Source organism: Rhopalosiphum padi, chromosome 4 (assembly GCF_020882245.1).
Source record: "Rhopalosiphum padi isolate XX-2018 chromosome 4, ASM2088224v1, whole genome shotgun sequence".
In the NCBI taxonomy this organism is placed as follows: Eukaryota; Metazoa; Arthropoda; class Insecta; order Hemiptera; family Aphididae; genus Rhopalosiphum; species Rhopalosiphum padi.
This window is the reverse complement of record NC_083600.1, coordinates 39,374,377-39,397,707: the sequence shown is the minus strand read 5'-3', so window position 1 is coordinate 39,397,707 and position 23,331 is coordinate 39,374,377. Positions and strand designations below refer to the sequence as shown.

The 23,331-nt window shown below is 27.9% G+C and overlaps 3 protein-coding genes across 3 annotated transcripts; 2 read left to right on the top strand and 1 right to left on the bottom strand.

Annotated features, from left to right (window-relative positions):
- Nucleotides 1–569: 569 nt before the first annotated feature.
- Nucleotides 570–6,441, top strand: LOC132929316 (ras GTPase-activating protein-binding protein 1). Its single transcript, XM_060994589.1, has 9 exons — nt 570–731; nt 987–1,287; nt 1,355–1,597; nt 2,391–2,595; nt 3,237–3,388; nt 3,456–3,621; nt 4,087–4,226; nt 4,295–4,438; nt 5,332–6,441. The coding sequence occupies exons 1-9, from the start codon at nt 634–636 to the stop codon at nt 5,539–5,541; spliced, it is 1,659 nt and encodes a 552-aa protein (XP_060850572.1). The 5' UTR covers nt 570–633; the 3' UTR covers nt 5,542–6,441.
- A 1,074-nt stretch (nt 6,442–7,515) lies between these two features.
- Nucleotides 7,516–8,924, top strand: LOC132929318 (methionine aminopeptidase 1D, mitochondrial). The gene has a single exon (XM_060994594.1). It carries the CDS (start codon nt 7,685–7,687, stop codon nt 8,675–8,677), a length of 993 nt encoding a protein of 330 aa, XP_060850577.1. The 5' UTR covers nt 7,516–7,684; the 3' UTR covers nt 8,678–8,924.
- A 623-nt stretch (nt 8,925–9,547) lies between these two features.
- LOC132930003 (sestrin homolog) lies at nt 9,548–22,751 on the bottom strand. Its single transcript, XM_060995661.1, has 8 exons — nt 22,737–22,751; nt 16,335–16,529; nt 15,396–15,575; nt 15,028–15,210; nt 13,326–13,506; nt 12,900–13,159; nt 11,546–11,881; nt 9,548–9,981 (listed from the first exon to the last, which is right to left on the bottom strand). The coding sequence occupies exons 1-8, from the start codon at nt 22,749–22,751 to the stop codon at nt 9,895–9,897; spliced, it is 1,437 nt and encodes a 478-aa protein (XP_060851644.1). The 3' UTR covers nt 9,548–9,894.
- Between the last annotated feature and the right edge of the window lie 580 nt (nt 22,752–23,331).

Sequence of the window (23,331 nt, the reverse complement as noted above, 5' to 3'; positions counted from 1 at the left end):
GTAAAAAAAATTATATTCCCCTCTTTTTTTTTATAAAATGTTTACACTATACATTGTATTAAATTAACTATTTTATGTATCTTATTCCACCATTTTATTAATCCCCGTGCATTATATTTTACACTGTACACACATAAAATAAATAAATTAATAATTCCATAAACCATGGTTATTTTGTTACAGATTAAATAATATACTTACTAATGTGGATTGTTTGATACCTATTAGTAATACCTAATATAGGTAATATATTTTATTTTGTTGTGTAAAATATAATGCTCATAGAATCAGTCTATTGGTAAAAGAAGATATCTAATATAGTTTGCTTATAATATTTAAACTGTTTATAATGTATAAAGAATAAGAAAAAGTTGTGAGGTATAATCTTGTGGTAGGTTTATTTTTAATGGTTAAGTATATATCTATCAATATTTCGATATTCATCAATCTGAAATAAAGATTTTTCTTATATAATTAGAAAAAAGAATTGACAAAAATGTTTTAATTTATAGTTGTTAATTTTACTACAAATTATAAGTATTTAATATTTTAATATTTTATGTATTTAGGTTTCTTGGTCAAATTTTGATGCTCAACTACTACCTTTGAGTACCTGAACATCAATTGATAAAAATGGTTGCTGATAGTTGTCCGAACCCACAGAGTGTGGGACGTGAATTTGTTCGTCAATATTATACTATGTTGAATCAATCGCCTCATTACATGCATAGGTAATTTAAAAAAAAAATATCTTTTAATTTTACTTTGAGTATTTAGTAAAGGTTTTTGTATATGGTATTGTATATAGTTACTCATTAAAAAAAAAAAATATAATTATTATTTAATATAGGTACACTTTAAAACTCAATATATTTTTATTATTTTACCATTGATAAAATAAAAATATGCAAATGCATTTGAAGTCTTTATACTTCTTTATTAGGAATTTGACAATAATAATAATACTGTAATATTTGTTTATGTAGATTCTATAGTAGTGATTCATATTTTGTACATGGAGGTTTGGAACCATATAGCAGGGACATGACTCCCAGTATTGGTCAAAAAGAAATTCATAAACGTGTACAAGAACTGAATTTTCGGGACTGTCATGCTAAGATCTTACAAGTTGATTCACAGAACACTCTTGGAAATGGTGTGGTAGTTCATGTCACTGGTGAATTATCTAACTGTGGGCAACCAATGCGTCGTTTTGCACAAACATTTGTATTGGCAGCTCAGTCCCCTAAGAAGTACTATGTTCATAATGACATTTTTCGTTATCAGGTATTTTATTATACAACTAAGCCATGTATATTGTGATTCTTAATAAAATATTGTGAAATATATATAGGATGTGATGTTGAATGAAGACGATGTAAATGATGAAGCAGATTCTGGACAATCTGATGGTGAAGAAAATGGAGAAGTTGAACAAGCTCCTGTTACTCAACAACCTCAGCATCAAGTAAATTACTATAATGCTACAACTCAAGGACAGAATATTAATGGGGTTGCTATGAATGTGATACCTGCTTCGGTCCCAGTACAGCAGTTACTGCCTGAGCAAATTCCTGTTCAGGTTCAACAACATATTGTAAGTATCAAATGAATAATATAATATAATATAGAATAATAATAATGTGTTTAAAAAACCCAAAAATATCACATAACACTGTATCATATTGATAAATAAATTTAGGATTTTACAAGCATTGTTTTTTTTTAGACTAGTAGGCCGCCAAGTACACAAAATTGCATAAATATTTGAAAATTCTTTATATACATGATTATTGCAGAGTTCTAACATTTAATTGGTATTCTTACCATGTAGTTAAGGGTTTAAAAATATTTAAAAATTTTACATTTATTATTTCAAGTCTATTAGTGGTAGTTGAAAAAAATTCAAATTAAAGACTTGCAAATTTATAAATAATGATATACAGTTAATTTTAAACTAATATTTAATCATATTTTCAGTTAAAATGCAACTTTAAATATTAATAAATATATAATTATTAGTACAGCTTCATTTTTAAAAATATTAATCGAGAAAATGAATCTTATACTTATTTAAAAAATTACAGAGTATATGAGTTAACTATGACTCTAATTAAGCCACCATATCAAATTTTAGGACACTGCTAAATATTTTTGTGAACTCTATATAAAACTTCTAATTTCAATAATATATATATATATAATAAGAAAATGTCAAAAGTTTCAAATGTATTTCAACAGAAATCTAAAATAGCTGAGCTTCTGTACTTAAGGTATTAACTGCCTCCCTCCCTCTCATTATGAAGGATCATAATAATTCATAGATTTTTATTTAGTTATTTAGTATATTTAAAAATATTAAAATAATCTAAGTATATAATACTTTTTAGCCGACTGTTACTGCTCCGGTACAAAATTCGGCTCCTGCTGTACTGCCCCCCAGTAATAATGTATCCAGAACCCAACCTACTTACAACCAAAACCAAGTATTGGCAGAACAACCTAAAGTTCAACATCAAGAAGAACCTACTAATCATAATGTGGATATAAAAGAAAATCAAGAACCTATTAAGAAGGAAATACCGATTACTGAAGGTATAATATTTTATTCTCAACCTAAGTTAAAGTTATAAATTAATACATATATTGAGTTTATAAAGTCTAAATTGTGTTTAAAATTTATGACAAAAAATACATTTTGGCTATATTTTGGGGTTTAATATGTTTTGTATGAGTAACAATTTTATGTTTCAGTGTTAGGATATTAATTTTTATTTCGTTATTTAATTAGCTTGTACGAGATTTAAAGAATTAAAGCTGTTATTTAAAACTAATATATATTTATATGGATATAAGTGATGTAATATCATGTAAATTCAACTAAATTGAGTTTTTTTTCTATATTCAATAAGTTAAATAGATAAAATATTAAATAAATAAACAATGATTGAAAGTTAATAAATCATGAATACATTAATATTGTAATTGTTAAAAAAAAAATAATCTTTTATTGATTAATTATAATTTGCAATATTACTAGTAAAATTTAAAATAAGTAAGAATGTGTCTGTCCACAAGTTTCTATTTGATTTACTTATTTATTGGTTTTTGATGAATGACTGATAGAATATTGATCTTTTCATAGTTTTAGTTCCAAATTAAAAATATGTACCTGTTAGTTATTAGTATTAACATATGTTAAATATTATAGAAATATAAAACTTGTTAATTTTTAGCTGTTTCACCTGGAGATCAACCAAAACCGTTATATGCACAGCTCTTTAAATCTGGTGCACGATCAACAGAGGTTCATACTGAAGCCCCTCAACCAGTTTCTGCACCGACACAAAATTACTCATCCCCTTCTTTACCTAAAGCGACTTCACCAGTATGATTTTGTTTTATTTTGCATTTATTTGTTTTTTCACTATTAAATATGTAATTTTTCTATTTAGGTTCGAAATAATGATTATTCAAGCAATGCCTTTCCTAATAATCAGTATGAGCAAAGAGGCAATGTTAATAGAAATATGAGGAACAACTATAATGGTAGAGGTGGAGTTGGTGGAAGAAATTTAAATGATAGGCCAAGCAGAAATTCATTTAACAATCGTGAAAATGGTTTGTATTTTAATTTTTTGTTATTTTTATGAATGTATTATTTAAAGGTACCAATCATTGTTTTAGTTATCTGAATCTTACAATATAGCTTATTTGTATTCATGGTGCACCAATATTGTATTATTAGCTTAAATATTGGAGTAAATTTACCTTTAACTAAACTTAAGGTTAATATTTTCGAGAGCATCACATAAGCTTATTGATATTTAAATATTAAAATATTTTACATTTCTATAATTTATTAATTACTTAAAAACGATGATATAAATTAAAGCCTTAAATGTGCCCTAAATCACATTTTTACCATTAAGTTTGTTAATAAGTCAAATTAATTTTCATATGAAAACTAAAAACAAAACTGTCTTCTGAACCCGATTTTACTATGTTATATAATGTTAGTAAAATGTGTAAGACATGTTGATTTAGCAACCTCTTAAAATTTGTATTTTTATTAATTTTATATAGGATATAACAGTGGTCCTGGCAACGACCTTAGGGTTAACAGAGGTAACCAATCTGGGTCGTACAATGGTATGTTCCAGTCTGATGAACAACAATTGTTTATTGGAAAAATCCCTCCAGAAGTTCAAGAAAGTGACTTACGGGTATGGATATCTACTTAATTATAATTCATTAATTTAATATCATATTTTAATGATAATAATAATTTTAGAACTTATTTGAAAAATTTGGTAATTTATTGGATGTACGAATAATGAAAGGAGGCAGCAAAACTGGTGATCCATCTATGAATGGCAATTTTGGTTTTGTCATTTTTGAAAGTATAGATACGGCACATAAAGTACTAAAGAGTCGAGTAAGTTTAAATTTTGTTAAATAAAAAAACTATTCAATTTATTAATATAATTACTAAATTACTTATTGATATAGTATAATTATTGTAATATCTTACTATATTCATAAAATCATAATATTCAAAGCATATTGATAAAACAAATTCTTAAAGGTTTTACAAATTACATATCATATTTTAAATTAATAAACTTTTCTTTTGTAATATTTTTATACTTAAAAATATGAAAACTATTTTATAGTTTTTGTAATATTAGTAATAATAAGTTCTTTAATAAAAGAATAAATCTAAATTTATTTACAAATCAATTGTTAATTCATATTTAAAACTAGGTATAAGCATTTAAATGAAAGCATTATTTTATCATATTGTACGTGACATGGGGAAAATTATGATTTCACGCATAAATTAATAATAATTTTACAGTAAACTCTTAGTAATCCTATAAATATCAGACTAAATAACTTCCAGATTAATGGAGGTTCTAATAATAACACATTTTTATTTATTGAAAAACCTTAATTCATTTTATTAGAACATGTAAATGATACATCATACAATTCAATTTATTACTGTGTTGAATTATTCTATTAATAGGAAAGGTCCAAAATAAATAATCTTTTTTTTTATTTGAAATGATGCTTTTAAGACTTTCTTATAGTTGTTTAAGCAAAAATAATAAAAATTAAATATAGGATTACTAGATGTACCTGATTATTGTACTGTTGAATTAACGAGTGTTTACTGTATTTGTTTTTAGTTTTATTTTGTATTTTAGTATTTAATTAATGTATAAGATGAATTTAGTTAATTCTTTTAAATATTTTGAAAAGAAAAAGGATAATGATAATTATTAATATAAAAATGGTTTCAAATATTTTTATTTTTTTGTTTAGCCTATTATGCTTCCGGGTGAAAATGGCATCAAGTTGAATGTTGAAGAAAAGAAAAATAAGTCTAGAAGTTCAATGGTGAATTCCGATGGTGGCAGTGGTGGTGGAGGTGGTTTAGGTCGTGGTGGTATGCGTACGGGCAACAATCGTGGAGGTTTCAACAGAAACCAGAACGATGGACCTAGAAACAACAACTTTAGGCGTCAAAATTAATAATGATAATAATAAATTAAGATTAATTAAAAAAAAGAACTTCAATAATACTCAAGATGACCAGAAAAATCCCTAATAAAGACGCTGTTCAGAATTTAAGAAAGACTACAATTTTATACTGTTATTTTTTTCTAGATAGCTTCAAATTTTATTTCTTCTGCATTTATGAATCGTTTTACCTATTACTTATTTATCCACTTTAATAATATTATACCTCAAAGTATTGACTTTGTCCATAATATATAAATCATATGTCGTGTATTGAATCACAAACCTAGTCAAGTAAATTTTTTCAACATTGTTTTAATTTTTTTTCAGTTCACAAATACTTATAGTATTGTTTTAATTTAAAATATGTCATTTATTCTTCACCTAAATTAAATCATTATATTTGTTTTGTAAAAGTATATATTTTAAAACAGGATGATTAAAATAAAAAAAAACATTTTTTATACAAATTTAAATAATTTTTTTTAATCATTCTGTTTTACAAATATATAGATTAGGTTATTTTCTACCTAATCTAAACTATTTTAAACTCCTTAATTTATTATTATTATTTTTTTTTTCAAATAATGCTAAACCTTGTAATTTAGTTGTATTTATATGATGTACATAAGTGCTGAATTCAAGCAACAATGCTTAAGTACAATGCCCATTTATGTAATTTTGATAAGACTAAAAATAGGCTATCAGATTTTTAGTAGGGCTTCCTTGACTCTATAGGAATTACAGTGAAGATTTTATGATATCAGTATAATATATTATGATTTATACCACCGCCCTCCATTTTTTTTTTAATTATTCCTATTCTTATTTTTTTTTTTTTTTTTTGTGAAAATAATAATATGTTCATTTTAACGTAAAACAAATTTAATAAAAAAAAACAAGTATTTTTTACTTCTAAAACTTTATTTTTTTCCTTTTGCTATAAACTAAACCTTATTGTATGCTGTTATACATTTTTTTTTATCAAATGTGTTTTTAAAAGGAAAATGATTATTCTACTATTATAAGCTATATAAAAAAATTAAAATTTACATATGTAAAACAACTTTAATCTTGAAGGTTACAACCTTTTTGCAGTGGTATAGTTGGTACACCTTATGTCAACATCAGATTTAAGATCAAAATATTATTTATAATCTAAAAATGTTTATTTACAATTACAATTGAAGTAGGTATGAAATATTTAACATTCAAATATTAAAGCTTTTATGATAGGTATATTATGTAACATATACATTGAAAGAGAATAATCTAATAAAAATGTTTAATGGGCTTAAATGTTATCTTATGCAATGTTAAATGGCAGTCATATCTTGGAAATTGTAAATATAATAATGGGATACACAGTGTAACTTGCATTTTTTTTTTTATATACTATAACTTGAACTGTGCCGTATGAGGACTTAAATAGATGCTGAACATTTATAAGTTATTTTCAATGCGAAACACTTATGATAAACTGTACAGTTTCTATCAATATTTTAGTCAAGATTGGTTATTTTATTAAAAAATTTAGTTGTGAACACATTTTTTTTACCTAAACTCCATATTATAATAGATTACCTACAAATCATTGTACTTTGTAGTACGTTATATAAGATTAATAAAAAAATTGGTATTTTATAAAATTTATATTCGTTTGAGGGTGTTAAATCTTTAAACGGGTGGGAGGTGGGATACTGGATACTAGTGGATAGTTCTGAAGATGGTTAATTACGAACAATAAATAACCATTGATTTATTCTGAGCCGTACACAAAAAATATCACCGTGGAACATTATAATCTATGATATTGACTAATTTGACTAAAAGTTCAGACAAGTTGTGTATTGTACTATTGTACTTGGATTAGATCACGATGTAACATAATAATAAAGCGATAATAATTTGAACAAGCTGAAATATAATAATAAATGTAATCACGGCTACCTGGGTCGTTATCACTCGTCTCGCGCTGTTATCACTCGACGCGGTATCAACGAACATCCGTCAGCCACTGGGCTCGAGTACGATATTGGAACCAAAGCTGTCGAACGTCGTCGGGTGTTTATAAAACGCGTTTCACACCTCGTTCACTGGTAAATTACTTACAGCTACAACTGTCGGCGTTCCAGCGTTTCCTCCGCCAGTCGCCATGAACATCTGTAAGACCGCGGCCGCTTGCGGCCGGTGGTTCGTCAGCGGCGGGACACCGTCACTGTCACTACCGCCGCGGCGGCTGTCCAAATCCCTGTGGACGAAGAAATTCCAGACCAACAATTTCGGGGTGTACGACTTGGTGGAATTGGGCACAGTCAGCGATCACAGGACGGTGCCGGAGTACGTCACGTTGCCATCGTACGCGAAGACCGGCGCGGTGGTCGACGAGCCCGACCACAACTGTCCGCCGGAAATCCAGAACAGGGGCCAGATCGAGATGCTCCGGCAGAGCTGTAAGTTGGCCAAGTTCGTGTTGGACAGCGCCAAGGACCGGCTGACGGTGGGCGCCACCACGGACGACGTGGACCGCTTCGTGCACGATCTGATCATCGACAACAACGCGTACCCGTCGCCGTTGAACTACAGGTGGTTCAGGAAGTCCCTGTGCACGTCGATCAACAACGTCGTGTGTCACGGAGTGCCGGACGACCGGCCGCTGGTCGACGGCGACATCGTATCCGTCGACGTGTCCGTCTACCTGAACGGTTTCCACGGTGACTGCGCCGCGACCTACTGCGTGGGCGGAGTGGACGACTGCGGCAGAAAACTGATCACCGTGGCCGAACAGTGCACGTACAAAGGCATCGAAGCCTGTGGCCCGGGCAAGAGCTTCGCGGACATCGGCAGGGCCATCGAGCTGTTTGCCCGTGAACACGGTTACAGCGTCGCGTCCAGCATCACCGGCCACGGGATCGGTACATATTTCCACGGGCCTCCCACCATCTTCCACTCTACCATGTACAGTTATCCGGGAGTAATGAAACCGGGTATGGTGTTTACCGTCGAGCCGGTGATTTGCCAAGGCAACGGCGACGTAGAGGTTTTGGAAGACGGTTGGACCATAGTGACGGCCGACGATTCTAGAGGCGCTCAATTCGAACATACAATACTGATCACCGATAGCGGTTACGATATTTTAACGGTTTGATCCGGCAATAAGAGTTTCAGAGCTAGTTTCATAATTCCCTCTGAATCGCCGAAACGATAAAGTACAACAATTTCGTACAATATTTTTATACGATCACATGTGCGTAGAATGTATGTAATTTTCTATTGCTGGCGTGCACTATGCCACATTACATTAGTGATTTATTTGAGAATTAATATGTATTAATATTATGTAATGTAAAGAATAATATTATGTTGTATCAGCTATAAATTATAATGTAATTTAATTTGGAGTTTTTTATACCGTAATTCTGTCGAACAGTAAACTACACAAATTTTGTTTAAATGTATACAAAACCCAACCCTGTTATTTGACCAACGTTAATGCTTATGGAGGGCCGGTTGTATTATTACGTTTGTACTTACAGATTTTATTTGTGCAAGTTTGTCAAAAAACATACAGATGTTATGGTTACTATTAATTATTTCAAAAATATAAATATATTACTGAAATGAGTAATAAATGAATAATTCTTAACTTGTCATTATTCTATTTTTAATAAACACATCAAAAAATATTTATTATTATTATTAATTGATTACCAATAATAATGAAACTAATCAAATGTTTAAACTTTGTTTTTGTTCTTGACTTTATTAAATGTATAAATTGTTTTTAAATTGTAGGTTGATAACAATTAGTTTGATTAACATCTCTAAAATTTGTACTAATTCCAAAAAAAAAAAAATATATATATATATATATATTCAAGAATAAAAATAAAATATACAAACAAACATGTATAAATGAAAACAAAACATAAATTGTTAAACAATGTTGAGTTCAATAATTATAACTGTAAACATTGTTTAGTATTTGTATAAAAATATGAATTATATTAGTAACCAATACTAGTTGATATATATATATTTTTGTAAATGGTATAATGTCGGTATAAAATTAAAGTATCACATTAAAATATAACTATAAAATATTGAATATTCAGTTAATATAAAATACAAATTTGTAAAAACAATGATAATATAGAAAATGTCGGTCGAATATTGTGGATTGAAATAAATAGATTAAATTAAGCTAATACAAAAGTTAAGCAAAGTAAAATATGAGAACAAATCATGGTTTCCCTTCAAGTATAAATCGTATAACCAAAATTGTATACATGTTGATAAATTATAACAAAAAAAAAAATTGTATAACATGTTATAAAAAATATATATATAAATGGTTACTGCATATCATAACATATAATTCATGACAGCGCGCAATACAAATAAAAGTTCAGACTGCATTCGTGCTTCCATAATCATTAAATTTATGTGAATCTGAAACATTTGAAACAAAATATAGGTATAATACATTACAAGTAAAACCTTTATTATAGTAAATTTTATAAATAAAAAAACAAGGGAAGTTGCTTTGCTAAGATGTAGGTTTAAGTGTACATCATTGGCACTATAATGGATGAGTTATATTTGAATTTGATGATACATTACAACATAACATGAAAAATGTTTTGGATGTGTTCAATTCACAGCTGGTCTTTGGCCAACCAAATAAAACACAAATAAACAGTTGACAGAATTAAACATTTTAGTATAATACTTAATAAATATGAAACCCAATACACATCAATACCTTTATCAATAAAAATGTGGTGGACAAATGCTAATGAAGGAACAAGGTAAATTCCAAGGCTTTTAAAGAGATGGTTATGAGCACAATTGTCGAGGATAAGATATGTTACTATTTTACTAAGCAAATAATAAAATTACATTTTTTAAAATTCAGCCATAAATCGGGATCAGCCTATGTCTAGTAAATAACTAGTTGGAATTAAAGTGTGTTGGACAGCAATTAGAAATGTTAATTTATAAATAAATTGTCTATAATATATTTTTATTGTATTAACCAGGGCTTGGATTTTATAGCATTTGCTAATTATTATAGGATACAGATAAAAATAGCAGAGTGAGCTATAAATTTGTTTTATTATTATACCTAATCTGGGACTCTAAATATGAGGTTTATTAATGCTATTTTTTTGCATATTTAAAGTATTTTAGGTTTTTAGTGCTATTTAGTGCTATTTTTTGCTAGTTTGCATAATATAACGTTTTATTTTGTATTTTAAAATTTTAAAATTTGGCAAAACATTAAATTATACAATGTAACTCAGGTAAAATAATTTAATATATTATTTAATTAATAAATAATAATTTATTTTATTTTATTCTTATTTCCAGATAATTTTGAATAGGTCACCATGCTTATTCAAGTAATTTTAGTAATTAAAAAATGTAAACAAATATTAGTTTTTAATTAATTATAAATGTACCTATTAATTCATAAATATAAGTTTTTTTTAAAATTATGAACGGAATACATTTTTATTTTTGCTATTTTTTATGTTTTTAGGGCATATTATAGCGCTTATTTAATTTAATTTTAGTACTATAAAATCCGAGCCTTGATATTAACTAACAACATGGAAGAAAAATAGAGGACTTAAATGTCCACTATGAAGTGGTAAATTACGTTAGAAATATAATTAAAATAAAATATTTTGAAAATTCCCGACGTATATAAAAAAAAATAATAATATAATATAATGACAAAAATTTAAATTGTGACTAATGATATTTATTGATTACAAAAATATACCTAACTAAAATCATTATTGATATTGAACATTTTTAATTAAAATGGGCAATGATACAGGTAGAGCAAACTTTTCAGGTGGTGTATAGAATAAATAGATTAAAAGAATTGTATTAATCTAATTTTTATGGCTCGTTAGGAAATTTAAAAGCATTCCATAAATGTATTCTGGTTTTTATACATAATTATGATTTAAATAAGTAGATAATTCAGATTGTTTTATGTTACCTTTTCGCTTAATTCAAAATGTTTTAGTGTATTATCAGTAGTTGTTTTGTTCAAACGTTCTGGGTAACAAGCAGCAGTCTTGACAAATACTCTCAATTGAGATCGAAGCAACTGTGTAACATCTTCATAATCATAATCATCGTTTCTCATTCCGTAAATACAATAAATATAATTCCAAATTGCTCTACGGAACCTTGAAGTATCAATATGAGGGCGACCACCCATTGTATAATATGTCATGTTATAAGCGGTTTGGAACTTTTTATCCAATATTAATCCAATGTCATTAAATAAACGGTTAATTAACGAATAACCATGATGATCCCAAGAAAATTCCTAAAAATAAAAACAATAATAAGAATTATCATCACCAGACGCAAACGCAGGAAAAAAATTTTTTTTTTGGGGGGGAGGCTGCGTTCGAGGCTGATTATCAATAAACAGCAATTAATACTATATTCTGTCCAACGAGAAACACGCTGTGTGCCTCGCCAAAAATTGGTTCTTCTGCACATTCTCACATGACACTCTGCCATAATGGAACCAGTTTTGATGGCAGAGTGTTGAGTGGAGATGCACATAATCGGAGTGTTCTCTCGCTGGATGGAATATATTTATTTCATTTTTATAATGTTAAAGTCTATTAAAAAAACTAATTAATAATAAACAACATTATTCGACTTATCTTGGTTAAAATTAATCATTTTCGATTTTGCTTCATTTGAAATATAATATAATAATATAATAATTTTATGATTTCCAACTTCTTAATTTTAGACACATTTTTGATGTAAAAACAAAGCACTGGAGTAAGATTCAATGAATGCTTAATAGCTGATGTAAATTGAAAGACCAAATTTGTGTTCATCTTTATGTATTTACATCAAAAATATTTCCAGAATTAAGTAAACAAGTCATGATTGCGAATCATAAAAGTAATCATTGTAATTGTTTTCATAAGATTAAGATAAAAATATATTTGATTTTAATTAGCCAAAGATAAATACAAGTGTAAGCCACTCTAGGGTCTCTTATAGTCTCAAGGAATTTATTGATATAAATTTATTCAAAATTGTCAAGTCGATCAAAAGTTATAGTCACAATAGATGCATAGATAAATTATACATATAAAAATAAATAACTGTACCTTAGAATAATTCAATAATATTTTTATTTTTTGAATCGCTTTATTAGTTAAATCAGGGTAATTTTTTTGTTTAAACAGTTCTTAACATTTCAAATTAAAAAATGTTCTGATAACACATTAATTTATTTAAGATATTAGCATTGATTATACATAGTTACAATATAACTATCACAAACTACTTTTAATTGTCAATATTATTATAAATACCTGCAAAATAAACGAAGATTGTTGAGCAAATTGTCGACGTGAGCAATCCAAGTAAGAATATCCAGAATCTTCAACAAATGGTTTAACATCTGGATCCAAACCATTATCAGCAGAAGTATCACTGTCACATAATTGACTCTGAACAAGTTCATATCTCTGTATACGTTCTTGTTCTGTGGCTTGCTCGCTTAATTTTTTCATTCGTTCCACTATTGGTTCAAGACCTTCATCGTCAGATATAACGCTTTCATCAGCATAGCCTAGAATTTATTTTTTTTATAACATTGACTATTTAATAAATAATATTGTAAAAGGTTTATTTTGGTTTATAAGTGATATAACCATTAATTTTAATTAAATTCATTTTTCATGATACATTGAAAATATTATATGTATTAATTATAAATTCTTGATATATTAACATACCTCTTAAGCATGGTTTGCTTCTACGTCTAAAATAAACACCAGACACTTTTACAGCTCGTGGTATTTCATCATTTAAGTTGCAAGCAAACACAAAACTACACAAACTATGAAAATGAACAAGTAGTATGATAGCATGTCCTAAATCTGACATTGACCACGAGTTTGGACCTTTGACGACTTTCTATCAGAAAAAAAAAATGAAATACATTAAAACTTTCCTTGTATGCTAAAACTAGCATTACTTTGCAATTAATTATTATGAAATATATAAAACTAATAATTTAATGACTTAATTATAATTCAGTAATTATAAATCATTGAACTGGCATAACATACTCGTATATTAATATATATTTATATGTATATGAAATAGTGACAAATAAAATAAATTATACATTTTTATATCAAACAATAAAAAAATTAACTATTACAAAAAATAAACATTAATGATAATTTATACAAATTAAAAATATCTATGTTTATTACATACATACTTTAATTATATTAATAAGTAACAAGTTTTATATCATAATAATATATTAAACTGCATAATATAAGCAATAATTATGGTATCAATCCAAAGGGATAGATTAAAAAATCATTAATACTCTTTGTATAAAAATTGTTAATTACCATGGTTTTTTTTATTATTATTGGTATTAAATATTAGAAAATTGATATGTATAAACTTAAATAGAAACTTTAATCATTTAATTTACTATCAGCATTTTTTTTTTGCATGAAAAAAAGATGTCAACATACACTGTAAGACATAAAAACAGTCATTACAAAATATCAACAGGTCAAAAGATATTATTTAACTTTTAAATTAGTATAATTTAAAAATGATCTCTAATTATTAATTATTATATGAAGATATAATCTATATTATATAATACACAATGGACATTTATTAAGATATTCTTAAAATATTGATATTAAATATATATATATATGTATGAGACATCAAACAAGATTTTGAGCGCTGATCACTATTTTAATTAAGATTACAGGAATTCATATTCTTGTAAGGTATTCATATAATAACAAGCTAATATCATAGTCCCCTAGCTGATTTCTTAAAGATCAGTGTACAAACTACTAATTTTTGAAAATTAATTATTTAAAAAAAAACATTATCTAATAGTTAACTATCTATATTTATTGATAGGTAAAATAAATTGATTTTCAACAACAAATGTCGGTGGTCAAATTATAATGGATATATCACAATGTGGACAGTATAAATATTTTAAACTAAACTTTGATAACAAAGAAATGTATCATTGAGGTACCCTTCATCCACTTCAATACATCACAATGTATTGAACAGATTATAATTATTACTATGCACACTTGATATAGATATTAAACACATATTGATGTATTTTTTTTATGTTAAAAATATGCTGATACATTTTAAAATGTATGTTTATAACCACCTAAAGATAAGTCATACTGTTGCAGATAAGTTATGTGTAGTAGTATCATAAATTCAATTGTTGTTGATTACATTTACTCTACATGATATTAAAAAAAAAACAAATTATACATTTCATCGCATCAACATATTTGTCTCAATCGGTAGATATATAAATAAGTAATACATAGATAGGTAATTTAAAGTAAAATTATTTCATCAATTGAAGCAATAAAAACAAATAGTTACTAATTTATTCCTATATTTAATTTAAATACATACTTTGATATCTTCTTTTGTTACTAGCCAAGGTCGATGTGCTAAAATCTTGTTGATTTCATATAAATTACGAAGTTTACGTGGCACATGTGTGAGACCAAGCAACCAACTAGGATCGCCATTATGTTCCAAAAATTGTTTTTTATGAAAATTTATTAGATATGTGCACTTGTGCCGACCAGCTGCCTATAAAAAATTAAATAATAATACTTGTTAAATTACAAAATATATTTATAAAAAAAATATTAATTTAACAAACAAGAAAACAAATATTAAGCATTATCAATAGAAAACTATTTTTTTTAATTTACATTATTGAGATTTAAGAATTTAGTTTTTCAGCTTAGATACAAAAATTGTAATTTATTTACCATGATTGCGATGTAGTGTCGATATTGAATAGGCAATGGACCTTCTTTATAAATTATAAATTCTTGCAAATTGAGAAAAGTCTCAAGGTATGCGCTGTGAAATTTCATAATATTTGTCACATGATCCAAACCATAAACTTTGTTAGCGTTTGATATTACATGATCCACTACAATTTCTGCCTAAAAATGTAAAAAATAAGTAATAACTACAAGTTTCAAAAATATAAATTGCAATTAATTTACTAATTTGTTTTATAATGTGTTAATATTGAGAAGTAACAAAGATACTTCAATAACAAACGATTTACTGTCCACAGAAATTAGGTTTTAAGATTAAATTAAAATTAATTTTAAACTGCAATATTAACCATTAGGTACCATTTAATATTAATATTGAAGTCATATTGAGTACATGATAAGTAAATAAAACACAATTCTATAGTTTGAGTGTTACATAATAACATAATAATGGTGTGGAAGAAAATACTAGAGGTAATAAATCGTTGCCAGCATTGTCCAACTTGCAGTGCCTAATGCTGTTGCGCGTTCTGTCGACGAGAATAAAAAAAATGAACACAAAAGCTACAATGTCGTCGGGTAGACAGACATGAAAAGTGTCTGTGAAACAAACATTTCATTATAAGTGAAGTCTGTTTAGTAAGAGGTACCCATTCAGTCCACTATTTATAAATCAATGATATTAAACGGTTTTTTCCCCCCCTATTTTGTGCGTTACACGGTTGCCTAAGGATCACCCAACGATATACGTCCACGGGCAGATCGTAGAGACGAAATTCGAGGTTTGGAAAATTCACGTTCAGATCACGTTTTTGACGGGGCCGTTTCATCAGAATTTGGGAGGAGGGACGGCAGAAAAACGTCGATGTACGGATCGACGTAAAAACCGACGACACCAAAGTTGTACACAGCAATGCTTACCGCCTCAGCCAACGGGTCTCGTAACGTTTCAGTCGCGTCCTGCGGCAGCGCGGGACCGTCGTCCGCGAGCGATGCCGTCGTTCCGTTGGCCGTCTCGCCGTGGCCGTCAACATCGTTGTTGTTTGGGACCTCCGTTTTCGCGACGAGAGAACAACCGACACGGTGGGAAAACGGAGAGAACGCGAGCGGTCGTCGCTACTCGCGGTGGGTACGACACGGCGGAACACACCGGAAAACGCGGATCGCGGTAACGATAACAGCTGACGAAATCGTGCCCGTAGATCGCGTAGACGGCACAGGCTTCGAACTCGGCGGGAGGGGTGGGGATGAAGGCGCGAGTTGAGAGGTGCGCGGGCGACGACTGATGCGGCCTAGCCACTAACCGTCTGTGGAATACGGACGACGACTGACGGCGTTCAGTGTTTACGGTGTGTCGGCGTTGGAGGTTGGACTACTTGCCACTTGGACATCGGCGCTCGGCGCTACGGCAGTGTGTTGTTGTTGTTGTCACGTGCGGGTGCGCGCGCGCGCATAACGTGATAATAATTAATCCACCGATGACGATCCGTCGGCGGCGACGACGACGACGACGATGTAACGATGATAACAATGCCGCCGACTTGATAATTTTAAATAATAATATATTATGATTTGTATAATACATATTGAAATACCTATTAATCATTCATAATGTACTATATAATTTATATTAGATTATTTTAGTATTCGGTGCAATGACTGTGTTTACGACAAAAACTGTTGACTATCTCGTTAGTAAAAAAAAAAAATAAATAAATAAAATAATAAAAAAACAACGAGATTAACAATAACAATATTATGTAATACGTACACGAGTTTTAACTCCGCGTACCACCGAGCTTCATGACTGGTCGCGGTTTACAATGTACATAATATATTAAATATAATATGCGCAATAAGACATAAAAACAATAATAAAAAATATGTTAATGTTGTTGTTGTTCTCTTGATTAGAGGCAGCAAGAACTATTTTCTCAATACATGTGTACCTATACATTTTTCGTAAATTATATAAGTACCTATTAAAAATTACTGGGGCCACCTACGCGTTTAGACTTTTGCATGAAGCGGTAGCATCATAAAATACCTATACATTATTATAGTCTATATAATCTATATATTTAACTCTCTAGAATAATAACAATAATGATTGAAAAAAATTGCAATTTCCGATGTTGCACTATAATAGTCTCTTACATAGTTTTGTTGTTACATACAGGTAATGAATCTTTATAACAATGTTTACCTATAACGGCTATAACGATTATTGACTAGTCAAGTCACTCAAGTCTGAGCTGTTTTACGTGTACCAACGTCATAATATAACATATATGGGTATAAAATAAGAATAATAATAAAAATATAAGTCTACCTTATCATTGCAGTGTTTTTGAATGCAAAAAGAACATATTTTACTTGTCAAATTTATATTTAACGACTAATGATCCTTATATGAATCTCTATAAAAGTTGTATAGATATTGTAAAGTTGTAATAAGCTTTTAGTAAAACAACGAAAGCATTAAGCATCATTACCTTATTATATTTTAGCACAGACGCACAGTTGTATATATACAGAGTGAATCCTAAAGTAAGTTCGGACCCATTTTTTATTAGATAATAACTAATAATAAATTTATTCAAATTCATAGTTTTAATATTTTTGAATGTATTTAAACCATATTTCTAAATGTTTGAAATTGTTGTATTACTTAGGTAGTTAGGTAAGTAGTGTTTAGTGTAGTGCCGATACCAACTTGTATTTTTCAAATAAAAATCCCCCTAACTACCGTTTTTACTATATACATTATTTAGCGGATAAGTTTTTTGAAAATTTTTTTGTACCAAATTCAAAATTCAAACGATTATTAGAGTAGTTTATCAATTATTAAAATGTTTACATTAAGGATAAAGCCATAAAGGTCTTTTAAAATGGTTTTGGAAAAATATAAAATAGATGTAATATTGGATCTATTGTTAGATTAATTATTATACGTGGACCATTTTTATTTTTTACAAATTATTAATAGATTAATAATAAACAATTTCAATACAGTTTTAATTTCATCATAGCTCCTTATATACCTTCCAAGCCCATTAACGTGGATCTATTGATATTCTTACTTCTTACAGGACAGAAAGTAAAATAATTGAAAAACTTCTCGTTGGAGATTTGATTCTGATACGTCGATGATTTCAGAAAAATAATCCTCTAAATAATTTACGATGGAAAAGAGGAGTTCTCATTTGAAAAACAGAAGTTTGTAACTCCGCAAGACATTTTACTCCTAAAGTACATAGGTAGTATGAAAATCTCAAAAATTTAATTTTGAAAACTAATTATATTTTTAAATTAAAAAATCAGAATTTGAATAATTGCATTATCTAATAAGTACCTAATGAGGGTGAGCATGCTTGGTAAATCACTTTGTGTATCATATAGATCTCTGATATAGATGTTCTTCGAAGGAACACCGAATACGGTAGGTATGCACAGTAGCACTTCTAAAAGTTTTCTAAAAGTTTTAGTTACAAATTTTAGTTTTAGTTTTTCTAAAAGTTATCTTTTATAGTTTACACCGTGAGCACATCTGGTTATAGGTTTATGGCTATAGTTCTTAAACTATAGTAAATAATATTATATACGATATTTATTACGACTATAATAATAGTATAAATGTATAATATATTATAATTTACAGAATCTTTAATGCCTTAATGGCTATACTTAGTAGTTAGTAGTTAGTATTTCGTTGTATAATGAATAAAGATAATAACTTATACCACACTTGCTTGAATCTCGCTAAAAAATATGACGATTTCTGACAGTGTTGCCAGCCTCGTTTGAGACTAAATGTTTTTCTTATAAGTTATGTTTAAATGTTAAATCGTGTAAGGTTCCATACTCGGCGTAAATGGCCGCCTTTAAAATAGGACGCTTCAACCCGCGTGTGTTGTCACCATCTTACAAAAATGTACAACATAGTTAAACTTAAAACAATTTCACGCAGGCAGTGGGCAAGGATCACTCTGAAGGCTATAACCCAAGTTTGAAGTTAAATAACCATATTTTCACACTAGAAAGATGAGGTATGGACTGTGCAACATTGATTTTATTTTTTCGATATCAAAACTACAAAAAACGCTATTCAAATTTGAAAAACACAAAATAATGGATTTTGAAACTTTCTCCGTATTAGTGATATCACTGATATTAAAAAATAAAAAACTATATTGCACAGCCAATGTTTTTCTTTTTATAATGTGAAAATTGAGTTGCCTAATTTGGATTACAGCTCTATTTAATGGTTCTTGACTTCTTGTCCGGGTGAAATAGTTTTTAGTGTTTTTACTATGTTGTTTGTTTGTAAGATGGAGACAACACATGCGGATGAAAAATTCTCCTAAGACTGGATCTTTTTAATTTCGGCAATGCAGAGAACTATTTTTTCTAACTCTCTATTTTTTTATTTTATTCAGTTTGTAGATCTTGAAACATTTTTCGATTATTCACAGTCCTGTAACCGTTTGTCGTATACACAGTTTTTGGTAAAAATAAACCCGTTTACCGGGTCAATAAATTGCAGTCAATAATGTATATTAGGTATAATTTATATTTTATAATATAGACTATGCGACGTTGTGTGACAGTTCTTTATTTTAAAATTCTCTAACTGATTTACTAATATAATATGCATTAATATGCTTAAAACCTTTAAATATGCAACATTAATTTTTGTATTAAAATTATATCCATGTACTACGAATTGTATCGAATCAGATTTTTAATATGCAGCTTTCTAAGAAACATGCAAATGCATAAAATTCCGAGCCATAGCTGTTAATGAATAATTAAATATATTATTAAAAATAAATAGGTATATAGGTACTTATAAATATAAAATAATTTATATACGATTTGTGCTATATGGGGTCTCATTTCCTAGATTATATACCCTATTATCCTTGTATACACCACTATATCTCGTAAAGTAAATTTGATTTATAGATTAGCTGTAAAATATTATGATTGAACAAATTTGTTTTTTAATTGTTTGAAATTTTCTTAATTTTTTTTTAATTCCGTTAAATTTGAATCGGGTTTACAAAAAATTAAGCAATACATTTTAAAAACTTGTCAATTTTTTACATAACGTGGCGTGATTATTGATTGTAATACGAGTAGTATAAAAATGCAAGTTATTACGAGTATATAAAACATTACAATTTATAAATGCTTATATATTGTAGAAAAATTGAATTATCATAAAAAAGTCAACACGCAAACATAGATAAAATTCTTATCTTGAAATTTGATTATAGGTCAATTCACTTAAATTCTAAAGCTATAACAACGCAAGATTGGTTCTGCTGAAAGTAAATTTGCGGTGTTGCGCGCGTGGGCCAGAGAGAGTAAACAAATAGTGCACTGACATCATCTCAATAAATTATAATAATACATGTTTATTGTTAAAGGTCGAATCGTTGTGTTGTTAGACAGTTGCTTATTTATTTATATAATTATATAGGTAGGTAGGTACCTATTAATAATTTAGAAAATGTATTTTTAAGGTATTACGTCATTATTAAAAGTGTCATTCTATTATTAAGATAGCATTCTTATAAAAGAACAATTTAATTTTAAAGTTAACTATATTTTGAACGGTTTTTGGTTTATTTGAATCAGAAAGAATTGTTTTTATCGTTGAGAGGTACCGGCCTATCTAGTACCTATAAGAATTAAATAGGATATAATGCTGCAGGGTCCACAGTATGTCTTAGTAAAATATAAGTTAACAAAAACTCAACTTTCCCATCATAGACGGGAATAGATAACGGACTATCTAAATTGTATTTAAAAATACAAACACTGTATTGTTTTAATTTTGTTGTCTCTGTGTGAACCCAGCTTTATAATTTATTGCAATTCGCATCTTTGATCAGATCAATAACTGATTGATTTGAAATCTGACTAGGATACACGGTAGCATTATATTATTTTCATGTGCAAAGAGCAAATTATATTATAATAATTAATATTAATGGGTAAGACTGGTAAGAGTGATTTTTATCACATTAGATATAGGCGTATACCGGTGCGAGATCTCATATATTTATTAAATTGTTTTTAACAAAAATAAAAATAGTCGTAATATAGGTGCAATCAGTATAATTGGGTACCTATAGGCAGTTGCATCGTTTTTGTATCTGATAGGTATTGAAATACTTGAAAAGAAATTATTAAGAAAAAGTATTATTTATATTACATTTTGAATAAATCGTATTGGTTTGATGGCTTCTTACATTTTTATATATTATTTCTTTTTAAGGCCCACTATTAAAGGTCATATATTATTACATGATTATAGGAAATATATTATTGTTGGTACATGTCTACTCTGAAGTTCAATTTATTTTTTGATTTTCTCAATAGTTAAGTATAAAGTAATAGCCATTTAACCAATATAGGTGTATATACAAATTAATACATATTACAGCAACAAAAATTACATCCAACATATCTACTCTAGATATTTCGTATCTATTGAATTATATAATATTTTATAGTAGGTACCTATATTACATCGCTTTTACAGTTATACTTAAAACAAATAAATTATAATGTATATAGACATATTGTAGGTATTTATTGTAATCATCAATACTAGGTAGGTATATAATATATATATATATATATATATATAATGTATAAATTAATAGGTCTGGTACTATTTTTAAGCAATAGTTAACTGATTTATTTATGTTCTGACACACTAATTTAGTTGTATACACTCGATTAATATATACAAACGTAAATAATGATTATTGATAATATTTATACATGTTTTTAAAACATTTGTTAAAGAATTTTTTTCTTGGCGTGTTAAGAGTTTAAGACACACGCTGTAATAATCACATTTTAACAATTTTTATGAAATTAAATGCAATGTAATAGACGATGTATTTTTTATTATATAATTTGTTAAGAGCATATTAAAATTTATAAATTATAAGCATAAATTATACTGTATAATAATTATAAAAAAAACAAAAGAAATTAAAAATGTAATTTTCAAGCAATGGCTTTCTTCTTATTTATAGGTAACCTACGATAACTCGTATAACTTACCAGTGTTCCACTAAACTATATATTTTATAATAACTATAAAGGCTTAAGCCGTTTAAGGTAAATCTAATATTTAAAATTTATTTAATGTAGGTACGTATTTATTGATTTTATATATTTATTTTAGGTTAGCCTAAGCTAATAGATACCAATAATAATAAACTATGAATAAAAACTGTAGAATATTATTAAAACAATAAATAAATTACAAATTAGATAATATTTATTAATACTTACATTGTTCTCATCCATAGTGATGTAGGAGGTACTGACTAATGACTATTGATGCAACTTTGTTGGTCGAAAGACACCTAACCAAATATAATATTATTATTAGTTACTACTTTACTAGTGTTATTACTATGCCTAATACCAATATTTCAAGATAATGATAAATTTTATCAGTTTCAAACGCTCAATAATAATAAGTAGGAATATAATATATTTATATATTATGTCAATGGTTTCAAATTCCCTTGGTACCTACTACCTACTAATCAATTATTCTAAACAACACAATAGATAAATTATACAAATAATTGAATATAAAATGTACCATTCATTATAAAGAATTACACAGTTGGCATTTGAATGGTGTTTAGTCACCCCTCCACACGAAAAAAAATTGATTGAATGATATTCATTATCTAGAGACTAGAGGTATAAAATAATTTTGTAACAATAAGTCAATAAATCGCCAAAATCTTAAAGCGTAATTATTGTTTTAGATTTTGAATATAATTTTTTTATACCTATAGTCTATACGCAATCTTACAATTAGATGATTTTCATTTAATGAGAGTATATTTATTATTTTTCCATAAGAGGTGTG

What these genes read in the sequence shown, in the direction of transcription:
- LOC132929316 (XM_060994589.1), top strand. Translation starts at nt 634, where the DNA reads ATGGTTGCTGATAGTTGTCCGAACCCACAGAGTGTGGGACGTGAATTT. An exon ending in TCGCCTCATTACATGCATAG is followed by an intron (nt 732 to 986) that starts GTAATTTAAAAA and finishes TTGTTTATGTAG; the next exon opens with ATTCTATAGTAGTGATTCAT. An exon ending in GGAAATACCGATTACTGAAG is followed by an intron (nt 2,596 to 3,236) that starts GTATAATATTTT and finishes GTTAATTTTTAG; the next exon opens with CTGTTTCACCTGGAGATCAA.
- LOC132929318 (XM_060994594.1), top strand. Translation starts at nt 7,685, where the DNA reads ATGAACATCTGTAAGACCGCGGCCGCTTGCGGCCGGTGGTTCGTCAGC.
- LOC132930003 (XM_060995661.1), bottom strand. An exon ending in GACACTACATCGCAATCATG is followed by an intron (nt 15,211 to 15,395) that starts GTAAATAAATTA and finishes AATTTTTTATAG; the next exon opens with GCAGCTGGTCGGCACAAGTG. An exon ending in AATCTTCGTTTATTTTGCAG is followed by an intron (nt 11,882 to 12,899) that starts GTATTTATAATA and finishes TTTTATTTTTAG; the next exon opens with GAATTTTCTTGGGATCATCA.